Genomic DNA, 23,062 nt, shown 5'->3' with positions numbered 1-23,062 from the left:
CCAGTGACCCGCGGCGACAGGTGGGGGACACTAATTGGCAGCGAGCACACCGTCACAGAGTAGGGCGAGCCCATGGTGGGTGAGAGGGAATGAGGGAATGAGGGAGGGGGGAGGAAAAGTCCAAGTTTAATGATCACACACACACACACACACACACACAGCGCTGGTAGCAATTTATTCTTTCTTTCTTTTTCTTTTCTTTTTTTTTTTTTTTTGTAAACCCAAAAACGGCATTTCATGGTTGATAAACAAACAGATGTTGCCTCTGAATACTACGCTCTCATCCCTTTCCTGTTAGCCTTTCCTGATCTCCGACTCCCCCTTTTTTTCCCTTCTCATTCATCCCAGAGTCAAGGCTCATCTCAGACAAAAAAAACAAAACAAGAACAAGAGCAGGATGATGACATGGCCGAATAGTGAGATCAATGTGTTTACCTGCGTCTGACCGTTTTTAAGATAAAGCTCAGCCCGCAGCTCAAAGGCTGTTTGAGTCACTGTACGCTGGTTTATTGATCCCATCTCTTAGACCAAAGGGCAATTATTACTCAAGTATAAACACTCATCCGGCCCCTCTCTGGCTTCAGTGTTCTCCACCTTAAGAGGACTGTTTTTCATCATCTCCATGAGGGCTCAGAGTCTCCTCGGGCCCCTGGTAGAGAGAGAAAGAGAGAGAGAGAGAGGGAGAGCATCCTCAGAGGCCTCATCATCACAACCAACAAAACAACATGCCGATCCAGGCGATGCTGCACCTTATTCCCCTTGGGGTTGCATATATAACAACCACTAGATTACACAAGACATTTGTGCACTTGTTATTTCCCATTTTAATACCAGGTTTTTGCAGGATGTTTGAGAGAAACAAGACGGTAAAAGCTAATGTGAGTACCTGGGCTCTCCGGTACCTCTGCGATATGAATTATGAACCTACACCCCCCATCAACTTTTTTTTTTCCGTCAGCAAGCAACCACAGCTTTAATCTCCAAACTGGAGAGTAAGCAGCCATCCAACGTCTGCGCCCCTCACTGCTGAGTGTGTTAGAAAGGGGCTTTGATGAATAGATCTGCTCGCTCCCTTCCATCTCATTATCCGCCTTTATCTGTTTTATGGATTTACACAACTCCTCAACGCGCTTTGACACGCGGTCGATAGTGTCAGCGGGGGAAAGAAGATGTAGGCTAGCCTTATTGTTTTTTGACTTTCTCGCATTGTTTGTTTAATTTCTCTCATTTGCATATAAGTGGGTTCGTGTTATTCTTAGAGCGCCGCAGAGCTTTGAACGCTGGGGACCGATTGAAAATTGAGGTATCAGCGAGCAAATGTGAAATTAGGGAATTAAAACCAGGCCTGCCGGTTTTCTGCTGTTTCCTCTCGGGGCTGTGGCACAGTTCTCTCTTCCCCCCCGAACTAGGCCATCGACATCGTGTAACCTATTTCTGTGAAAACTCCCACGAGCGCGGAGAGTTGAAGTTCCAGGCGGCGGCTGCTGCTGCTGTCCTGCCGGTGCGGAGCTGACGAGGTCTATCCTCTGAGCATAAGGAAATGACAGCTTGTGGAGAGCTAATGCCTCGGTCTTTACGTGTGACTCACCTATCGGCAGACTGAGACGTGGCATTGTCATAGCCCAGCCTTTCTCGGTGGGGGTGTGTATTCGTAGATGTGTGTATTTCGTGGGAGAGCGATACACCTCGGACGGCGTGATTAACGTGCGTACCTGTCAGCTACATGCCTGTGTCCCTGTACGTGTTAAGATGCTTGTGTGTGTGTGTGTGTGTGTGTGTGTGTGTGTGTGTGTGTGTGTGTGTGTGTGTGTGTGTGTGTGTGTGTGTGTGTGTGTGTGTGTGTGTGTGTGTGTGTGTGTGTGTGTGTGTGTGTGTGTGTGTGTGTGTGTGCAGATTAGAGCAGCTCTAGAGGGTGGGTTTCATGTCTCAGCAGCTCACAGATGATCAGATTAACTGAAGCCTCCTGCTGGATTAGCCGCAGGGACCTGGTGCCTCGCGACGGTGCCACCTCAGCCTCACTTTGACCGTGAACAAAACCCCAAAAAGAACAGCTAGAACCGAGCCACGCATCACAAACCATCGCCTGAGTGCTGATAATCTACTTATTTTTTTTTAAATTGCCCTTGCCTTTTTCTTTCTCCACTGTTCGACTCCACAAAAAGCTCCTTTGTGGCAGATGAAGAAAAAAAGCTTGTTTCATAACCTGCACGAAAGTATAGATCACTGCTCTTAAAATAATTTAGCCTCGACCCTGCTGACTTTTTAGGCACTTTGGAACAGAAAATCACGTCAGAGCTTAATAAAAGAAAAATAAAGGCTTTTTGGAGCGTCCTCTCAATTGATTGCAGTGAACTTTACTGCGTCTTTTGATTGAGGCCGTGTTGTGAAGAAGACTAAAATTCTCTCCTCAAACCTTCTCCGCTGCAGTTTGAGCTCACCGATCACTAGTTTCAACACCAGCATGTGATCTTCAGCTGATGCACAACACTCCGCGACTATTTCTGAGACTTCACCACAGCAAGGAAACAATGTGAGCCAAAGGAGGGACTCAAAAAAAAAATATGTTAGAAGGGTGTCGGTCGAAGCAAGATCAATGGTCAAATTCAGTCGCTTGAGGCCCTTGGCGTGTGGACACATTCAGCCTTTATTACACATCTCACATGGAGGCGGGACTATTTACTTTTGTACCTTTTATCCCACTCTCTCCCCCCCCAGCTTTCCTCATCTCTCTCTCTCCTTGGGTAATCTCAGGCGCGTCAGCAGCAGCAGCAGCACTACTCCTCCATCTGTGGGATTACAGCTGGAGAAACAAAGGCACTTAATTACTGCTGAGGCAACACACTTGTACATGTGTACGCGCGCGTGGCCTTTTGTTTCTTAAATAAACCTGGTCTCCGTCCTTTTTGCACTTAGGGGGTGTTTTCTTGTTTGCGTTCATTCGCTGATCACAATATAATCATTTTACATTACATTACATTACATTACAGTCATTTAGCAGACGCTTTTATCCAAAGCGACTTACAATCAGTAGTATATTACATATCATTCACCCATTCACACACTGATGACAGGCTACCATCAAGGTGCCACCATCAGACTCTAACTAACATTCATGCAACATTGATGGCAAGCCTTCGGGAGCAACTTGGGGTTAAGTGTCTTGCCCAAGGACACATCGACTGCCGAAGCCGGGTATCGAACCACCGACCCTCTGATTGGAGAACTACCTTGCTCATCTGGGTTTTCCTCCACAGTTTTCCATTTTGAATGACTCGTTCTTACCCACCGTTCGCCATCGATTCACTTTCTCCATTACCAGGCCAAATGTAAGCCCTTTTGGCTATCATTTCATAATGGATCTTCAGTGGTTCCCGGTGTCCTGGAGCCTCACCGCTTCAAACGGATCCATTAGTCCAAACGGATCCATTAGAGCCCCCCCAAAAAAAACCCAAACAGGATCCTTAAGAGGGAGCATTCTCCGTGTTTGAGGATGAAGGGAAGCCCTGTCCATGTGCATCCAGAGCCTCGCCGCTTTACCGGGTGCTAGGATCACTGGGTCTGCTTCTTTTTTCTTTTTTTTTAACAGCCTTCTGAGCACCGTAGTGCCTGTCCTGTTGGTGTCTTATAGCCGGGGGGCTTTAGCAAGAGTGGTCTCCTTGTGAGCTGTAACAGGCTGAACCACAACCAGCGGTTAGTGCTCCTGGAAAACAAAACTCTTACGGAGCGAAAGAAAGAAAGACATTATGGCCGAGGAGAACAACAGTTTTTTTTTTTTTTTTTTTTTTTTTTTTTTTTTTTCATCGATCGCCCTAGAAGAGAAGCAATCTTATAAGTTTCATCTTCTAAATGTGGCGGCGAGGCATGACTTCCTGGAAACGAGCATTTCCAGGATCGGTTCCAGGAAGTCGTCGTTAGAGCCAAGAAATGTTCTTATTTGGATATTTATAGCCACAAATATGAATATCTGTAAACAAAACACGCAGCCCAGGGATGAGCATGAGCCATGAATTATTTCTCAACAATGCAAATGACATGGCATTAAAGGCGAGATTTTAAACGCCGCACTGCGAGGACAAGGCATTAAAGGGGGAGAGAAAAGAAAGAGATACGTGGAGACATTGAGGGACAATGTATCCCCCCCCACACACACACACACACACACACACACACACACACACACACCCACACCTCCTCCGGTCAGTGTGGACACAACAGGTTCTTCCACTATGCTTTAAGGGGATTACACATATCACAGGCTTCATGTCAGAAAAATTAGTGTCAGTTTCTCACAGCGAGCCTCCTCCTCTCACACTGAGAAGGACAATCGGATAAACACGGGGGGGGACTTTGCTCCAGTTTATCTGCAGAGGACAGCCATCCAGAAATATACCGCACCAGGCATAAACCAGACATTACCTGTTGCCTATTATGTGGGTGCCTTTCTGTAAGTCTGTCTGTTTTTTTTCACTATATTGCTTCATTTCTTTCGCCTTTGTTGTCCCGCTGCCTTCACAGCCTTGATGGCTCCTTCAGCCCCGTCCAAAGTAGCCACTTTTGCTGCTGACCCTGCAACTTTTAAGCAGTTTTCCCCCCCATTATCCTCCTGATTGGTCTTCCTGGATTGCAGTCTGCCAATACTGCCAGTCGCACCTCCATCGATCACGTCACTAGACATCACGAGGGCCGGGGATATGTAAAGCCAGCACTGCTTCTCTGGGGGGGGGAAAGAAAGGGGGCTTAATGGAGAAACGAGATTCGGCGCTACGTAACTCATCGATATTGTTTCTCGGTTTGGAGTGTTGACGAGGGGGAAAGAAAATAGGCCCATTCGGAGCGAGCCGTTGGCTAGGCACCAGGACAGAGGGCACCAGCTTCCCCATTAAGGGCGACTGGAGCCACGGGGATGTATTCTAACGTCGCCCTTTACGAGGACATTTACAGCCCCTCTGTCGGGGGGCCGCAGCCTATAGGCAGCCCCTCTCTGTCTCCAGCAGGCCCCGAGGATAGAGCGCCCATTGAGGGCAAAAATGCAAATGGTACAGTGGTGCACGGAGGGGGCCCACAGCTGAAGCGCTATTCTGCAGAGGGGGGGTGGAAGACTGGCCCTCTGTGTCTGTGCCACCCACAGACACACAACAGTCATCACTCTGGCCATTCAGTGGAGCTGATGAAGGAGGAGGTGGTCTCACTGACGAAGATGGCAGCGTGAAGCCCAGTCAGGGGATGCAAACGCCAGTTATAAATTGACCCATTTGGGCCGGTGTTCCCTGTTAATGTGTTTATATTCTGGGGCGCTAATTATGTTTTTTTTTTATTATGCTTTAATAATGGATCTCCCTTGAATGTATTGACAGTCTTGGGTGTAATTTGCAGTGGTATTTATTATAGGAAATGTGGTTAAAATGCATTTGATTTGACCTTTTTCCCTTTAAAGGGGAATATCACAGCTCTTAGTTATGCAGAGTGACAAAAGATACCCTGTCTGGCTTACATTATAAACATATTAATTCTAACAATGTCGACTGTCTGTCAGTGGAAAGACACACAGACATTGAAAACATTATTAGAGGCGAGTACGAGCCCAAGGGAGTGGGTCACAGGCGGTTCAAAATGTGTTTGGTCAGAGGGTGAATGTCGCAAGAAGTGTTTTTCTGTCTGCCTCGTTGCCATAGTTGGAGCGTTGCGGCACGACAGTTATGTTGTGTTTGGGCAGGAGAAATGTTATACCCTCCTCAGCACTCTTGTCACATGGGTCTGGATGGATTGCTGTTTTTTTTTTGTGCCAGTGTGTTTACTGTCGGGGAAAGTTTGCCTTGTTTTTTTTTCTCTCCCTCTGCTAAAGGTTAGTCTAGTGAACATTCTGTGCCCGCGCCAGTGGAATGCTGAAGGAACTTTTTTTTTTTTTTTTTTTTTTGTATCTTTAATGGAACACATGATATGAAGGATAAACATCTGAGGAATGTCATTTTTACTTGATAAATTACTGAAAGAATACATTGATTATGAGAAATGTTGATGGAGCTTTAATGGACTTACCGGCATTTAGTATATGTTCTTATCCAAAAAGCAGCATAATAGGGTTAAATTCACATAACAGCAGCCAATATCAAGGAATGCACATGTCAAAATAAAAGCCTCCGGACGGTGTTAAATGATAAAGGGAAAAATTTACACCATTATTGCCTGTTTTGCAAATAAGAGTTTTCTGCCAGAATTAATTTTCCAGAAGTAATTAATGGGCCCTAATAACAAGAACTAAAACAATTAAAAGAGCCTCAATGGGTAAAATGAGGGTAATCCTAATCTGTTGATGAAATTAGCTGCCTTCATCCCCTTTCCCCCCCCCTGGAACCCCTAATAAAATGAAACACATTTTAATTCATGTTTCCACTATATGGAAACTTGCCAAACAATCCGTGCTGTCTTGTTGGCGCTGACTCGGGGGATTTGAGGAACGTGCCAGCAGGAATGTCTCGCGGACTGAGGCTCTATTTCAACCGATAATTAATCTTTGATCTCTCCTTCATTGTTCGTTCATTTTTTTTTCTCTCACCGCGACGCAAGGAGATAATTATCCAATCTGAATCAAAGCGGCTATTAGTGTATCCAAAAGCATGGATCATCGCGTTTCATACACACAGGGGGGGGGGTCGCCACGTGAGAGACACCCCCCCCCCTCTCTGAAAGGTATAATTTTGCCATGTAGCTATGGCTACACACCGGCGTCGGGGTGCGTGCATCACAGAGGTGCCTTGGTGCTTTCAAAGATCCTTTTCATAGACGGCTGCTCGGAGGCAATGGCCGTGATGAATGGATTTCTGCTCTGCTCTGAGTGGGTGGCTCAGACAGAAGGCATAGTGTGTGTGTGTGGGTGTGTGTGTGTGTGGGTGTGTGGGTGTTTGCGTGTTTGCGTGTGTGTCTGCCACCCTCTCAAAGAGATAAAGGTCCTGAAACCAAATGATGCCACAGCATTGTCGTCAGCCTCACACAATGCTTTTTTCAGCACTGTCATCGCCGCGTCGTTGGACCACTTCACTGCTAAAAACCATGAGCCATGCGCACTCTTCTTCTTCTTCTTCTTTCTTTTTTTTTTTTATATGTGATGCAGTGCTGCCTTCAGACAAAGCTTACCTCATCTTATGTGCTTTGAATCTCCAAGCGTGGCAGGGAAGCATGACTCAAACTGCAGCCTGAACCCTCGTCAATATCAATCGCACACGCACAAATATAACCATAATTATGACATATAACCATCACTGGGCAGTTCTTGAAATTGCCCTTACCATGTTTTATTAAAGTAAACATTACTTCTGCCATAAAGCAGATGTTAGATTTTCACCCTTATGGAGCTAATCAGAGAGACGTGACGTGGGTGAGAGCGTTTTAACTGCTGTGCACAGTACCAATAAATTAACACCTTCCTGAGTTTAATGAATGCACCGTAATATGTGTGTGGGGGTGTGTGTGTGTGTTTTTTTTTTTATCAGCATTGTTCCCCGATGACAGCTGCGAATGCCAGGATGTCTTCTCCAGGATTGGATTAGCCCAGAATGTAGAGCCTCGGACTACCTGACCTCATATCTCCAGTCAGAACGCAGCTGAAATTCTCCTCTTTTGTGTTGCCTTACCACATGTTCTAACTCCCCCCAAAAAAGAATATCAGCCATTTTGATGTCCTTTAACCGTATTTATAGCAAATCCATATCCCTTTCATTAATAGGCCCTGAGACTTCCAGGAGCCGAAGCTAGTAAAAGACACTGTGAATAACGCTGTACAGACAGAAAGCGACACTTTTACATGTTATAAGTCCGGTACCGATCAGACTGGAAGTAAAATGATGTAAAATCTTGTTTCATAGCATTATAAACCAGAGTTCTGGCATCATATTTCACCTTTAAATGTGTAATTTATTATCTGTTAAGAAATAATCACTGTTTATTCCAATGAAATCTGCAGCTCTTATCCTGGGGGGTTTGGTAACAACAAACATCTGGCCATACATATTTATACTAACTTTAATGTTTGGCATTTCCATGTGACACTGCAAGAAACTACAGAAAACCCTACGTAGCATGTGAATATTCCTGTTCAAACAACGGATTTGTAGTTCTTCTTCATCAGTCCGCAAATACTGTGTATGAACTTTTTAGGTAATTCAATTTACTGCACCTGATGAATGTAGGAATAATTGATCGCTGCACTTAATTCTCTCCAATGTTTTTTTTTTTTTTTTTTTTTAAATAGTGTCAGAAATTCCATTACCATGACAGCCCCAGCGTAGGTGCTTCATTTATTTTGCTTCTTCCACCTCCAAACTAGACAAAAAAAAGGGGACGAGCGAAGACAAACCAAACTTAATTTATTCAAAGACCGGGCACAATGCTGCACCGGATCACGAATACATCAGTGAAGAAAAAGGAAAAAAAAGGCTTTCAAACCAAAAGAAAGTTTGACATGATGAAAGGAGGAGGTCCGAGGCTTGCACTTAGTGCGACAGCGCCTGCACGTTGTGAAACACTCTCTTCCGAAGTAACTCCACCACCGTTTACCTCATCACTGTAAATGGGGAATAATGAGGAGCAATTGCGAGGAAGCATATGTCACTCACAGGATATGGAGGAACTGAACATGGAGCAAAAGGGGGAATGTAATGGCTTCACTCTTTAGTCCGCATAAATGACAAAGCGATCGGTGTGTTTGCACGCAGATTTATTTGTCTGTGATCTCCGTAGGGCGCCGTGGCGATTGCTGTGCTTCCCTGCAGACTCGGTTTTGGGCCGCCGTCCAGAGCTCAGCTTCAGCACCAGCTCCTTCTCTCCCTCTCACACACACACACACACACACACACACACACACACACACACACACACACACACAGTCACACACACAGTCACACCCGCCCACACAGTATCCCCTGCACACACACACACACACATGCACCATTACACCTGCCTACGCATTCTCTCTCGTGGATGCAGATAAACAAGACGCACACCACACACACACACACACACACACACACACACACACACCCCTTTTGCCAGTGTCCGTGGTGGTGCATAAGGCTACAATTAGTTCTGACACCTCTAGAGGGTTTTTTGGTTGCAGGGTTCGGTGCTAACGCTGTTCCTCTGTTCTGGACAGGGCTTAGAACTGTGTGTGTGCGCAGCGTGTTTATCTTATGCACACGTATTCCTGTGTGTGTGTGTGTGGGGGGGGGCCTGTTGTGATTGTGCGATTTAGTATGCAAATGTGTGGGCAGGTGTGATTTTGTGCGCGTGAACCTTTGGGAGGGTATCAGTGGAGGCCAGTCCCGTCTCACACGTGACTCTCATCGTTACAGAGCGGCTGCAGGGTGTCGCTGTGAATGTCAAACGTGTTATCTGACACACACACACACACACACACACAACACACACACACACACACACACACACACACACACACACACACACAAACACACGTGTGTATCCGAAGCAAAAGATCCTTAGTTCCTATCTTTGTGTGTTTTATTAATGCGAACACAAAAATTACAAAGGCGCCTATAGTGTCCGCAGACTCCCTTTATATCTTTTGTGGGAGCTTCAAATCAGCTGGGAGAAAAGTAATTGTAACAACAGCAACATGTGAGGTTTGTTTAATATCTGTCAGGGAGAAAAGGGATAGCCAGGTTTTATTATTTATTTTCATTTGATGAGACTTGAAGATTATTTGTTATTTACACTGGGAGCCAGGCTTCATTAAAAAAGCATTTTTCCTTCTTCGTGCCCACCCGACGTAGAAAAACAAAGCTCCCTGTGTCGCTGTATAGACTTGAACAGTCGCTAATTCAAATGCCCGTAGCACGCCGAGTCTCTCTCATGCCTTTGAGTTAACAGAAATAATCCATATCATGGTTTTTATGCATTTGCATCACAGCCCAAGGGATGTGTTCTAGATATGTGCTTTAACTAAGAATAGTATAAGAATAATGTGTGATTTTATAGGTTCTTTCTTTTTGTTTTGCTGCTTCTAGAACCTCAGGCTCAACTGGCAACACTGACAAAAACCAAATATCAAATATTGTGTGAATATATTAGGGATGATTTTTAAAAAATAAAATTCATTTAAAAGCAGAATTAAAAATGAAAATAAAAGCTTTTAAAATAAATTAAATGTGAGCAAATGAAATATTAATAAAAGAGACAGAAAGTACAGTTACAGGGCTTTAAATTCAAACCATTTTCACAGCAGATTTATTAACTTGTCTTGGCAATAAAAAAATAAAAAGCATAGGTGCAATCAGTAACACTAATGACGGCGGTCAGACAGCACGCACAATACCACGAGCCTGGAACTGCCACATCTGAATGAAATGCAATCACGTCAATCAATCCACCTGTGATTTTCCTGGCAGGGCCGGAAAAACAGTCAGAGCGCATGTAAGATCGTCAGAGGGCTAAAAATGACTTATCAGGATGTTGTCCATTTTTTTATGTGTAAATGAGGACTGAAATCGTGTTTGAGTCCAGCGCTTGAGCGAATAAAACACAGCTCATCACTGGTTCTGGACAAATGTGTCATATTTTCTCCTTATGAGAGGAAAGCAGAGAGATGATTGGATAACTTTTCCAATCAGGCCACCGTATTGTGTCTCTTTCCCGTCATGTTCGGGGGGTGTTCGGTCCTCCATCTAATTTAGCTTCACCTCGCTCTGCCCTCCTTCACATCCGCCGAGACGTGCCATGTCACTCCGGTCATGTCGTGTCCTCCCCTTTTGTCTTCTTGGCCTCTCGCTGTTCTCTCCCTTTTCTCCTCCTCCCCCACCCCTCTACGCTAATTCCAATCTCTCCACTCTGCCCACATCTTTTCTTTTTTTTCCACCGCTCCTCTCCTCACCTTTACTTTCCGTCTTACCCACAGTCTCCTTTTTTCACACCGCCGTGTTCTACCCCTCCACACCACCACGCTGCTCCCTCCTGACCTCGCTCCTCTCCTCCACCCACTCTCCCTGCAATAAGCACTGCAACGAGGATCCATATTGGATTATTGTGTTTGCCGTTAGCCTCTGGGTTGACAGTTTAATTGCCTTCATCCACCGGGGTATCCGTAGGCCTGACCCTGCCAACTCCTGCATTTGCATAGAATCCGCAGAGCATACTGGATGACCAGAGACGTGGTCGTGATGGCAAGATGGGTAGAATCAGAACTTCAGCCCTGGCCGTTGTGCACCTTTCTTTTATTGGTGTGCACTGAGCATTGGCTAGTGTGTCCAAGGTGCAGGCGGGACCAAGACCTGCCAGAATGAAAAAGCGAGCAACTCAAAAAACTGGTAATCGTCTTTCACAACAATTGTTCCACTCCTGAGCCGAGAGCTGCCTGCTACACCCACAAACATGTCGTGTGTTTCACGCTCTCCAAGTATAAATATTTATGCTGCCTTCAAGCACTCTGTGTGTTTTGGAGAGTCCGTGACAAAATCAATGCCCACAAATGCCACGTCCTCAGGCGGACACACAACCTCTTCTCCATCAGGGTTTACTATCCAAAACGTAGCTTTTCTACTCATTCTGTTGATCAGAGACTTGGACGTTTTTTTTTTCCGACTGCTAATGACCTTGTTTGTTTCTCTCCACCCCTCCCTCCCGCCCCGTCTTCTCCTCCATCCGCTTTTTTTTATGTCCCACTCAGGGCCGCTGCACGCGAGAGAACTGCAAATACCTCCACCCGCCCGCTCACCTGAAGACCCAGCTGGAGATCAACGGGCGAAATAACCTGATCCAGCAGAAGACGGCGGCGGCCATGTTGGCTCAACAGATGCAGTTCATGATCCCCGGCACCACCATGCAACCCGTGGTCAGTGCTCGCCCCCTCCGGTTGGATTTTCTTTGCTACACTGTTTTGGCACCAGCTTTATCTGACAATCAGGGCATGATTCACTGAGAAAATATGAGACATCTCTTACTGTAAATACTATTAGATACTATACTATCACATCTACACTCACATTACCCTGTTTTCAGATGACATCGAAGGCTACTGAGACAATGTTCTCACAATAGTTATTGAGAATGGCCTTGAGCAAAGCACCAAACTCAACTCCTGTCCGCTGAGTGCACTGCAGATAGACTGTGGTTGCGCTGGGCAGTTGCCAGGTGTGAACGTGTTTAACTGCATCAACGCAAGGCTGGGTGCAGCTGAAAAAGAACATGCCCGCTCAGCAAAATCTTCCCAGAATACACAGAGGTTAAAAAAAAACAACCCCTTCTCCTGTTTCTACCCTGGCTTTCCTCTCTCCCTCCATCCCCCCCCCTCTGAAGCACTATTCCCCTCTCTACCTGTCACACCCTCTCTCATCTCTCACCCTCCACCCTGCACAGCTGCACCCTCCGTTCATTTGTCGCTGTAGCCTCTTTTCTGCCTTTTCACCCTCCACCCCCTACTGTCCCCTCCCTTCATTTGTCATTTTGACATCTTTGCCATTGCGCCATTCCTGACTAATTACGAATGTAGGGAATGAAAAGTGCAAAAAGCAGAATATCTTAAAGATAAGTGTTTGCTCAGCTGCCTTTCTCTCCATGCACAGCAGACGTTTCCAGTCAGCCAGGCCCTCGGTTCCGGCGGAGGTTTGAGCTACACGTCGTACCTGACGCCCATGTCCCACAGCATGGGCCTGATGCCCCAAGACATCATGCCCAGCAGCCCCTGCATGGTCCCCGGCAGCCCGCCCATCTCCGTGACCGGCGGCTCGTCCTCCAACCAGAAACTGCTGCGCACCGACAAGCTGGAGGTGACCTACCCAATCACAGTCTCTCTCTCAGACATATGACGGCCAACCACAGCTAATGTTGTCTTTGAGGTCGTGAATTATGGTAACGCCCTACTGGGATTATGGGCTTTAGAGAGATGCAATAGATACGTGGTGCTAATGAGGACCATTTATAGCTCAAGCGCATTTAAACGGTATTAAGGTTTTGACATGATAATCACACATCTGAAAACAAAGAAACTCACACTGTGCTGTGAATTCAGGAAGAAAAACACCATAGAATACTACTTCTAGTCGGCATAGCAACAAATACGATACACATACGCACATCTTTAACCTTTTAATGGACTTTTCTAATGCAACAACTTGTTCCTACTGAAACAAATACATCTTAAAGTTGCCTTTGAATAAGCCAAATAGAGAATCCAGGCTCGTAAAAAGTTGCTTCCTTCCCTCTATTAAAATAATTAAATCTAACATCATGCTAACAAAAAAAAAGCCCATTGAAATGTGTCACTGCAGTAGCTGTTTAGTAGTATTTGTTCAATTTGGCTGCAAGGCACATAAGATATAAGTAACTGGTACTTGCTAGACAGCCACAGTTAGACTGGGACAATTACCACAACTTCAGCAACCTCCATCTGCCCCCTGGCAAACAACATCGAATGAGAATAGCTCGATGGTTGAGGTGTTTTTTTCCTGTTTTTTTTCCTTTTCCCACTACATTTTTAAAGATAAACAATAATCTCCCTAAGACCCGAAGGTGATGCGTAGGTGTGTGCCTGTATGTGTTTTTCTCCGGGAGTGCTATCACTTAGCAACTGAATGAAGTCTCTAATGAAACAGTGTCCCTGTGAGACACGTTATACACGCCCACACCAACCTAGCATGTGTGTGTGTGTGTGTGTGTTTATATGTGTGTGTGCAGCCTTTTTTTTTTTTTTTTTTTTTTTTTTTTTGTGCATATATGTGTATGTGTGTGCTTCGCTGCTGCATGTGATGATGTGTCTCAGTCCCAGAGTGCGAGTTAAAAGCAGATCCCCATGTGATTATGACAATCCTCTGAAATGGTTGAACACAGACTGGTTCAGTGACTCCACAGTCATTTAGGTTTGGCACACACTTCAGTTACACGAAAGTCCAAAACAAATTTATTGTCCGTATTTAAAAAATAAGGTTACTGTGACTTTAAATTCTGGTGCAGCAGAATAAAGTGAAACCTTAATATTCTGTGCACAAGGTTGGCCCTACCATGAGGTATTTAGATATGTATGAAATGCTTTAAAATCTAATATCATCATCAAGATTTTGGTGGTTGCCTTAGTTACTGTGATAGTTGGTTGATCATCCATCAAATACATTTAATGTTAATTATTCTGTTCTGAAAGCTCACGGTTTCTGTGTCTGTGTGTGTTTCTCTGTTTTCTCCTTTTTTCACGCCAACATCTGTATGTCTGTCCACATCTGCGTATATCTGTGTGTGTGTGTGTGTGTGTGTGTGTGTGTGTGTGTGTGTGTGTGTGTGTGTGTGTGTGTGTGTGTGTGTGTGTGTGTGTGTGTGTGTGTGTGTGTGTGTGTGTGTGTTTGTTCGTCCACCTGCCTCTCCGGCCTTTCTCCCAGGTCTGCCGCGAGTTCCAGCGGGGCAACTGCGCCCGCGGGGAAACCGACTGCCGCTTCGCCCACCCGAGCGACAGCCCCATGATCGACACCAGCGACAACACCGTCACCGTCTGCATGGACTACATCAAGAGCCGCTGCTCCCGCGAGAAGTGCAAGTACTTCCACCCCCGGCCCACCTGCAGGCCAAGATTAAGGCCGCCCAGCACCAGGCCAACCAGACAGCTGTGGCAGCGCAAGCCGCCGCCACAGCTGCAGCCATGGTGAGAGCACGGCACCACAGCTTACCTACTGTACCTTACACAGTGGTAGAGCAGGAAACACACACAACACACACACACACACACACACACACACACACACACACACACACACTTGTCCTTAAGGATACAAAACAACTCTCCCAAGATTTCTGATTGCTTAGAGTACTCATAGAGGAAGAGATTGTAAGGTCTTGACGGGACAATAATGCTATTTTATAGCGCCTATATACAGTTTACCTTGAATTTTCCAACAAAAGCTTAGCCTTTCATTGAAATACCCAGGGAGGAAGCAAATAAACAAGTTATTATTGGAGGTTTTATGGTGGTGGAAGAGCAAGAAAACAAAATATAGACAGTATTCCTCACTCTCTAGAGAACATTTATATAAGCCCAGGGGTTCTGGTAACCGTTCCTAGTAACTGCTACACTTCATACAAAGCACAGATTGTTGCACGTCCAGGACATACAACAATCTGTGCAACTTTGTACCAATTAAAACAATTAAAACACACGTAACCGCATACATGTACCATTACTACAAATCATCTTGGCTTACGCGGCATGTAAGCGGCATGCTGTCGTCGTCGACGGCGACACCAACGGTAACATAAAATGTGGAGCGCTGCTTTATTACTGCATAAAACATACCCACCTCTGCTGGCTCTGTCCAGTGGACTCCAGCGTACAATTCCCTAACAATAGTCGTCCCCCAAAGTGAGGCCGTCGTACACAATAACCAGGGTTTAGTGAGGAACCTAAATGCATCAGTGTAATGCCGCAAGAACAATCTGTTATTATCACACCGCAGTCCCCCGCTTTTTTTTTTATTCTCCAATGCCCTTGGTTCATACGGAGACAATGTGCTGGCTCACCCTCCATCCCCCCCCCCCCCCCACCCCACCCCCTGCTCTCAATGATAAGTGCGGCTCTCTGCAGATCAGTGTAAATTGAATCAGGGATGGAGGATGTAGCCTCGCGGGTCGGAGCAGGGGGGTTTCCCTCCTCCTCTGCCTTTTAGTTGGAAAAATCCTCCCCCCCCCCCAAACAGGCTGAGGAAGAGACAGACATGTAGTAAGACAGACAGACAGACAGATGGATGGATGGATGGAGATACAGGCAGGCAGACAGACAGCGGGATGGGTTTGGCAGTGTGTCTTGTCTGTGCCCCACCCCACCCCTCCTCCCCGGGCTCTGAGTGGCTTCTTTTTCGATGGCCCCTTTGGCTGCTGCACCCGCACACCTTGTACTGCGCCAGTGTGCTGCTGCTGCTGCTGCTGACTGACTCCCCCCTCTCCATGGCATGGACATGCTTCTTCTTTTTTTTTTTTTTTTTTTTTTTTTTTTTTTATAAGGCGTTGCACACACCTCTCTCATTGGCTGGCTCCATCGCTGCTTGCTCTCTTTGCCCTTCCTCCATAAGTCCACAGTGTGTGGATGTCGAGCCGTCGGCCGCGAGCTCAGGTTAGTTTTCCTTTCGTGCAATTTCTTTGCAGCAGCTGCACGGGGAGCAGGAAAAAACTAAGAAGGAATTGAAATATGCATAAATAAAAGAGAGCCCATGGCACTATAACCTGATGATGACCCGCCGTTTTCTTAAAGGCACACTGAGAACCTTAGCTCAACCACTTCAGGTACACAATGCTTCTCAAACAGGAAGATTTAGTTTATCCGGCCCGTTCATTCTCCTTACAATCAATGCTTCATACTCCTCCTGTCTTCCTCATATGCCCCAGTTTATCAATTTTACGACCCAATTTTGCCAACAGCAGTTACAAGCTGTGTAAAAGGTGCGCAGGGTTAACCTCAGGACAATGAGTTGTTTAGTCAGCACCTTTAATCCAATTTTCTTTTAGCCCTTAGCTTAAGCTCAGGCTCTTTTTATTGAAGCAGAGACCCATAAAACCCGTATTGCTGCACTGCTGCAAATAGGTAATATCATTATCCATAACTCACTTTTTTTTTTTTATCTGAAGCAAATAAGCTAAGTGTACTGGAGATAAGGTTACACATTAACTGATACAGTTACAGTAGGAAGATCCAGTTATTGAAATTATGTTGTTTTACTGTGCCATATTATGTGTTGCTTGCCACGCTGTCGAATGCAGTCATCTCTGCTTTTCATGTCACTCTGACAGACCATCTGCCATCTGAACTAACCACAGTGATTGACACTACAGCGCATAAACAGTGCCTTGTCGATATATATATATATGTATATATACACATATATATGTATATATATTGCCATATGCTACTATAAAATCCACATACATGAAGCAAGAGGCTTGTGCATGGACCCCTGAACTGCTGTGCTCATCACATCCATGTCATCTTTTTTTTTTTCCCCCTCTCAGCAGTGACATTCCTAAAACAAAAATTAACAAAAGCAATGAGTGGAAATAAAAAAACGTACGACTTCTAGCTTTTTAAGATATCAGTTTCGGAGGGATTTAAAGAATAAACAGAGCTCCACATTCTGTGATTGAACTTTAACCCACATCGTGTTACCTCCCCGAGTTCATTGAACACACTAACAAAGCCACATGCGCTCACGATTCCAGATGTAGTTTGAGGGTTTGTCACTTATTTCAAGCACTAGATGTGAATCCACACCACTACAGGAGAGGATGTGATTGTTATAGTACATTAGGGCTACTTAGCGCTCGCAGCCTTTCAACAGCCTCTCTGTAGTCCTAGTGTTTATCTGTAGTTTCAAAAACCTGCCCACGCAAATGTGACCAGTTCTTGCTGCCAGTTGTGAGGGCAGAGTTCAGTAATTTGAGGGGCTTTGACCAGAGCTCACTCACATCCCAATCTGTTGTGGGTGTTTTAGACATTTCTCAGGCCCCCAAAACCACCTCCAGGAGCACTGTAATTATGGTGTGTGTAGGACTGTAGCACTTCTTTGAAAAAAAAACTGTAGGGAACCTGTGTTCAGATCTCACATAAAGTGTCAGCCCAGATGTGTTTACTGCATTGTCTTCTTTCGTAGATATTATATAAAAAAAAAAAAGTTGATTTATTGTTAAGAAAATCGTCAATACTTAATGCTTTCACAGTAGTTTTGAAATACATCATAGAAACTTGCTTTTATTTTTTTAACCAAAGGTTAATGTAGATGCTTTTTTGCTTTTGTACTAATTCAAAAAAGTAGCAATGTTTCTTTAAAGTAAACAAAACAGTTTTTTGTTTATGTGCATGCCTATTGTTTTGTATGTGGTATACTTGCATTCAGATTATTTTTGTTTTTGTTTTTTTCCTTCTCACCTATCCACAATGCAATGCTGTCCCCCATGACGCACCTCTGCTTGCTGTTACCTGTATGTTAATACGCTTGAATCCCATTGGCCCACTGCCATCATGTGCTCGCTGCCTGCTAATTAAAGACTCAGTCGACTGCCAAAGCAATGAAGCGACCCCTCGAGGCAACTGTAGACCTGGTACTTTGACCTTTCACCTTTTGCTTTGCATGTAGCTTCTTTAATTGTACTGTAGCCACTCACAAAATTTAAGTTGGCTCTTTTGTTTTTTTGTGTAACCCTGTAAGACACTTTAAAGTTATCATTTATGATCACCAGTGGCAATTCTAGATTGTACTGTACATGTATCAAACTAGTGTGTAATGTTAAAATAATTCCAGTGATCACACTTTTTTTTCTTTAATGTGTTGTTGATTGCCTTGCTACGGTGTAGTTTTTCTCATTGTCCTTGTGATAGTTACACAAAAGTTTCCATTTTTGCCTTTTTGTGCTGTGCATAGAGAAATAACAGATTTACAAATATCAGTGTTGACTTTGTGTGAGCGCACCGATCAAATCTACTGTGCTTCTGTTTGGTGTGTGTGTGTGTGTGTGTGTGTGTGTGTGTGTGTGTGTGTGTGTGTGTGTGTGTATGTGTGTTTTTGGTGGATAGGCGTTCCCCCACGGCGTCCTCCAGCCCCTACCAAAGAGACAAGCACTTGAGAAGAGCAACGGCTCCCTGTTCAACCCCAGTGTTTTGCACTACCAGCAGGCGCTGGCCAACGCACAGCTGCAGCAGCCCACTTTCTTTCCCGCAGGTAAGAGAGCTCCCGATCGATACGCACGGCACACACCAGCACTCCTAGGTATGCGAGGCATGCAAACACACGGGTACACCCGCTGGATGTGTGCTCCAGCTAACCTTCTATCCATACCAAATGTATCTTTTATTTGAGAGTTCTCACGCTAAAGTGAGAGCGCCCCTCGTGATCAGTTAACGCCTGTGGGGATTCATTCCAGTGACCCACATATGGAGCCCTGCTGGGACGGCGTGTGCTAATGTTTCAACTATTCATCGTCTCTAAACGTTGATCTAGTGCCTGCCAACATGAGCACGTAATGGCTGCCAGATTGGAGGGCGGTGTAAGCTTTGTTCAGTGCAATCCAAGATATCATGTATTAGCACACCTCTCTCAACTGTGACAGCCAAGCATACAAAAGAGAAAAGGAAGCCTAGATGTTTGCAATACAGCGGCTCTGTAACTGCGTCTTTTTAAAGGGAATAATGACTTGAAATTTTGGGCAAACGCAACCTTTTCAGTGCAACATCAATATAAAAAACATTAAAAAAAAACGGAATTTCGTTCCTATTTTACCAAATTTATTCAAGCCTGCTCCCTTATTCCTCTTCAGTTCTTTCCCCCGGATCAAAAAGCACTCGTCGTCTCACAGAAACTTAACAGTAGCTTAAGCCCCCTCGGGTCATCCGCTAAACGAGTTAAACGCAGCTAATGCGGCAGCCTGTAGCCACACTGAGTCATGAGGATGAGACTCTCATCCCTCACACTTCTTTTTACCTGCTCTTTTTTTTGTTTTTTGTTTGAGATGCCTGACAGCCCCTCACCCATCCCTCCCTCCCTCCCTCAGTAACTGTGTGTGGGAAGTAGCCCTGGGTTAAAGTCGTGTTAGCGAATCATCATGCTTTTTGGAAAATTCGAGGTCTACTGTAATATTTTAGTGACAGATACTTTGGTTCAGATGCAGTCAGCACTGGCCGTCTTCATTTGATCCACATCTGGATGGAACCCTGTGCACAGCATTGTACTGACACTGCATGATGCTGCTGTTTGGCTCCATCACCTCTTTTCTAGAAATGACTTATTCAAATCGTTTGTTATTTTTATCCTCAAAACATTACAGCATATATATTTAATTGCAGGAGGTTTGTGGCCACAGAAAACCTAGAAAATGAGAGGAAAGTAGTAGAAATATTGGAAACAAATACAGGATCGTCTTTTTCTAGATTCAATCAAGTGTGAAGAGACGAGCTTGGCTACTTGTAGATTAAATTAAAAAATATACATCAACCTCAGAAACAGCTGGATCTCAGACACCAGTGTGTTCAAGTCAAGTCAACTTTATTTATATAGTCCGTTATCACAAATGTGTCCCAGTGGGCTCTACAATCTGTGCAACAAACGATCTATATGGAAAAACTCTTATTATTCTGATTATCTATCATTTCCTTCAAATCTGCAAACCAATAATCTCATTGATCCAGCTTTTGCAACACGTAAGCTGCAGTATGTAAATTTGCTTTATGTTTAGCCGCCGCTTTATACAGATACAGTAGCTTCTCACTAATGCCGTGACTGAACGAGGGAACTCCTCTGCTTGCTACTGTTAACCGCATTCGTAACAGGCTGACGGCACCACTGTAGCATTAGCATCTGAAGCTAAGTGAAGTCTTCAAGCTTTTTTTTTTTTATTTTTTTTTATGTTTTCGTCTTGTCTAACCGTGTTGTTCTCCACCCTCTCAATTAACCCATTTATTTCCTCCTCTCTCTCTCTCTCTCTCTCTCCCTCCCTCCCTCTCTGTCTCTCCCCCCCATTCTCCCTCCCTCTCTCTGTCTTTTTCTCTGCATGAACACAACAGGGTCAGTCTTGTGCATGACTCCTGCTAGCAGTCTTGGTAGGTCCTGACCTTCCCTTTTGCTCCCTCACCCACACACACACACACACACACACACACACACACACACACACACACACACACACACACACACACACACACACACACACACACACACACACTGTTTGATGTATAAGAGTGGGAGGTTGGGGGTTGGAGTGGGGGGTGAGATAGCTGCAGCCCTTGCAGGTGAGAGAAAAGGTCACCACATCACCTCCCGTGGCTTTATTTTAAATGTGCTCTAGGAAATGATCATCAAACTGACTTCTTTATGCTTAGACATGATATGAAACACATTTTTACCTCCTTTTTGAATCACATGAAAGAGTTTTGACTCTCAGTTCTTGTTTCCCTACTGACTTACTCGCTAATGACATGTTTGTTTATGATGGAAAAATGCTAGATAAAATACTGCAGACTGCTCTGTTCTTAAGCTGTAGGATAGCCACTGTCTGTTTGCTGTGCTGTGTTGATCAGGAAATTTAAATCAGTTTCCCAGAGAAGTTATTTCAGCCACATAGCCGGAGCATTTCGTCTCTGCCAAAAGGGAGGATGGGAATTACAAAGAAGTCCCAGTCGGCTAATCAGCCGTTCCCTACTTAATAAATGGAAAAAATTATGACGAGGAATAATGACTTTAAACATAGTAATAATACAATCTATCAACGATGCAGCCCAGGTTTTTTGGCGTCCTCCTGCTGTTCATCTTGTCAACCCACACGAATAAAAATAAATGAAGGAAAACAAAATTCCCATCCCCGCTGCCAAAAATGTCATTGATTCTTGGTAATTGGTGTCTTGTGCCGTTCAACTTCTCTGGGAAAAAACAGCAAACTGATTTTCCGTATAAATTTCCTTACTTGTGTTTGTAATCAGCTTCTCTCCTCTTGTTTTTTTGTTTTTTTTTTCTCCCACGCTCTCTTTTTTTCTTTCTTTCTTTCTTTCTTTCTTTCTTTCTTTCTTTCTTTCTTTCTTTCTTTCTGTCCTCCTTGCTTTGCATTGTGAATGGTTGCATGCCATCTGCCGGTGTAACCCTAACGATGGCTTGCTGGCTCTCTGTAACATCCGCCACCACCACCATCAACAACTACAACAACTACAACAACAACAACAACAACAAAACGACACCGTCGACACGCACACATCCCATCTGTTGCCATGGTTCCCATAACGCTCCACCTACCTGTCCATTGCTACCACCTCCTCCCCTCTCCCCCCATTCCTCCTCCTCCCTCCTCCCTCTCCCCTCACCTCCCCTTTCCCACCCTCAACACCATAGTCCCAATGATGTACAGTGCTACGCCTGCTACTGTCTCTGCAGCAACAACTCCTGCCACAAGTGTCCCCTACGCAGCAACAGCACCAGCCAATCAGGTTTGCTCCTTTTAAAGCTTTCTTTCATCAGTCCCCGGAGCTCTGAATAAGTGCTGCCTTCTAATAGTGAGCCGCAATGACCTGCAGCTGAGCCCACGCCCACGCCCGGCTCCCTCCCCGATCCATCCACCCGCCTGCACTGGGCGAGCTCACACTGGCATGAAAGCCTGAGTGGGTATTTTTCCAGAGAGTTTAAAAGCGGAGGGGGCTACCTGGGAAAGCGGGTGCCGGCGTGCACAGACCCATTAGAGCGCTCCCAGCAAGCACTTCTTCAGAGCTCCCACATTTGCAAAGTAGTAGTTGTGTTGTGTTGCACCACTTCCTGGTTTTGTTTTGCATGTGTCTGTTTTTTAAGTTTAATTTTTTCCACTTCTCTCGTTGTTGTCAAATAAGCCTCTCCATCTGCAATAGGGGGCCTCATCTGTACCGCTTGTGTGCTACGCAAACACACACACTACATTCAAGCAAACACATACAGGCAGCACTTTCTGCAGCACTTACAGCTGGTTGCTAACAGCTGGCATATATATATATATATATATATATATATATCGCGGGGTTAAAGGGAGAATAAATCATGTGAGGAAACAGTCACGGGTTTTGTCGAGGGGTTATGAGAAATGATTGCAGAAGATGTCTAAAAATGGCCTCTCATCGGAGGCTCTCCTGTTGCTGCGTGGCAGCAGGAGCCAGGGAAGCAGCGCCAGGTTTGAATGCCGGAGTGACGCATGTGTGCCCCCTTTTAAACCTGGAGATTTCACAACAATGCTTTGCACTCTGGCCCAAATGCAGCTGGTAATCATTTACTGATAGCCAGTCCAGTTTTGAGGACACACAGGTGGACAGATTAGTGTTCCACAGGTAGAAACGTAATCACATCATGTTCAGTGTGTGTACATGTTGTATTACTGACTAGTTTTAGCGACAAATGTCCTAAATTTCCTTTTCCTCTTCTTCTTCCACTTCTTCTCGATATATTATATCGAAGAAATAAAATAAATAAAAATAAGAAATAAAAATAAAAAACAATCTCGAAGAAAATATGAATTCTCATTTTTCTTTTGGTGAAATGATCCTTTTTTTTTTTTTTTTTTATTTTATTTTACAAAGCTTCCATTCTTTTTTTTT

At 44.8% G+C, this 23,062-nt stretch overlaps 1 protein-coding gene across 1 annotated transcript in view; it reads left to right on the top strand.

Annotated features, from left to right (window-relative positions):
* The window catches only part of LOC129111609 (muscleblind-like protein 2a), a 35,784-nt gene that overhangs the window by 10,279 nt on the left and 2,443 nt on the right, over positions 1 to 23,062 (top strand). Inside the window, 8 exon segments of the mRNA XM_054623625.1 lie at positions 11,672 to 11,836; positions 12,567 to 12,770; positions 14,370 to 14,532; positions 14,535 to 14,629; positions 18,016 to 18,069; positions 18,542 to 18,686; positions 20,525 to 20,560; positions 21,840 to 21,934. Coding sequence (XP_054479600.1) covers positions 11,672 to 11,836; positions 12,567 to 12,770; positions 14,370 to 14,532; positions 14,535 to 14,629; positions 18,016 to 18,069; positions 18,542 to 18,686; positions 20,525 to 20,560; positions 21,840 to 21,934 — 957 coding nt within the window.

The sequence above is a fragment of the Anoplopoma fimbria genome, chromosome 22, assembly GCF_027596085.1.
Source record: "Anoplopoma fimbria isolate UVic2021 breed Golden Eagle Sablefish chromosome 22, Afim_UVic_2022, whole genome shotgun sequence".
In the NCBI taxonomy this organism is placed as follows: Eukaryota; Metazoa; Chordata; class Actinopteri; order Perciformes; family Anoplopomatidae; genus Anoplopoma; species Anoplopoma fimbria.
This window is presented reverse-complemented; position numbering and strand designations above follow the sequence as displayed.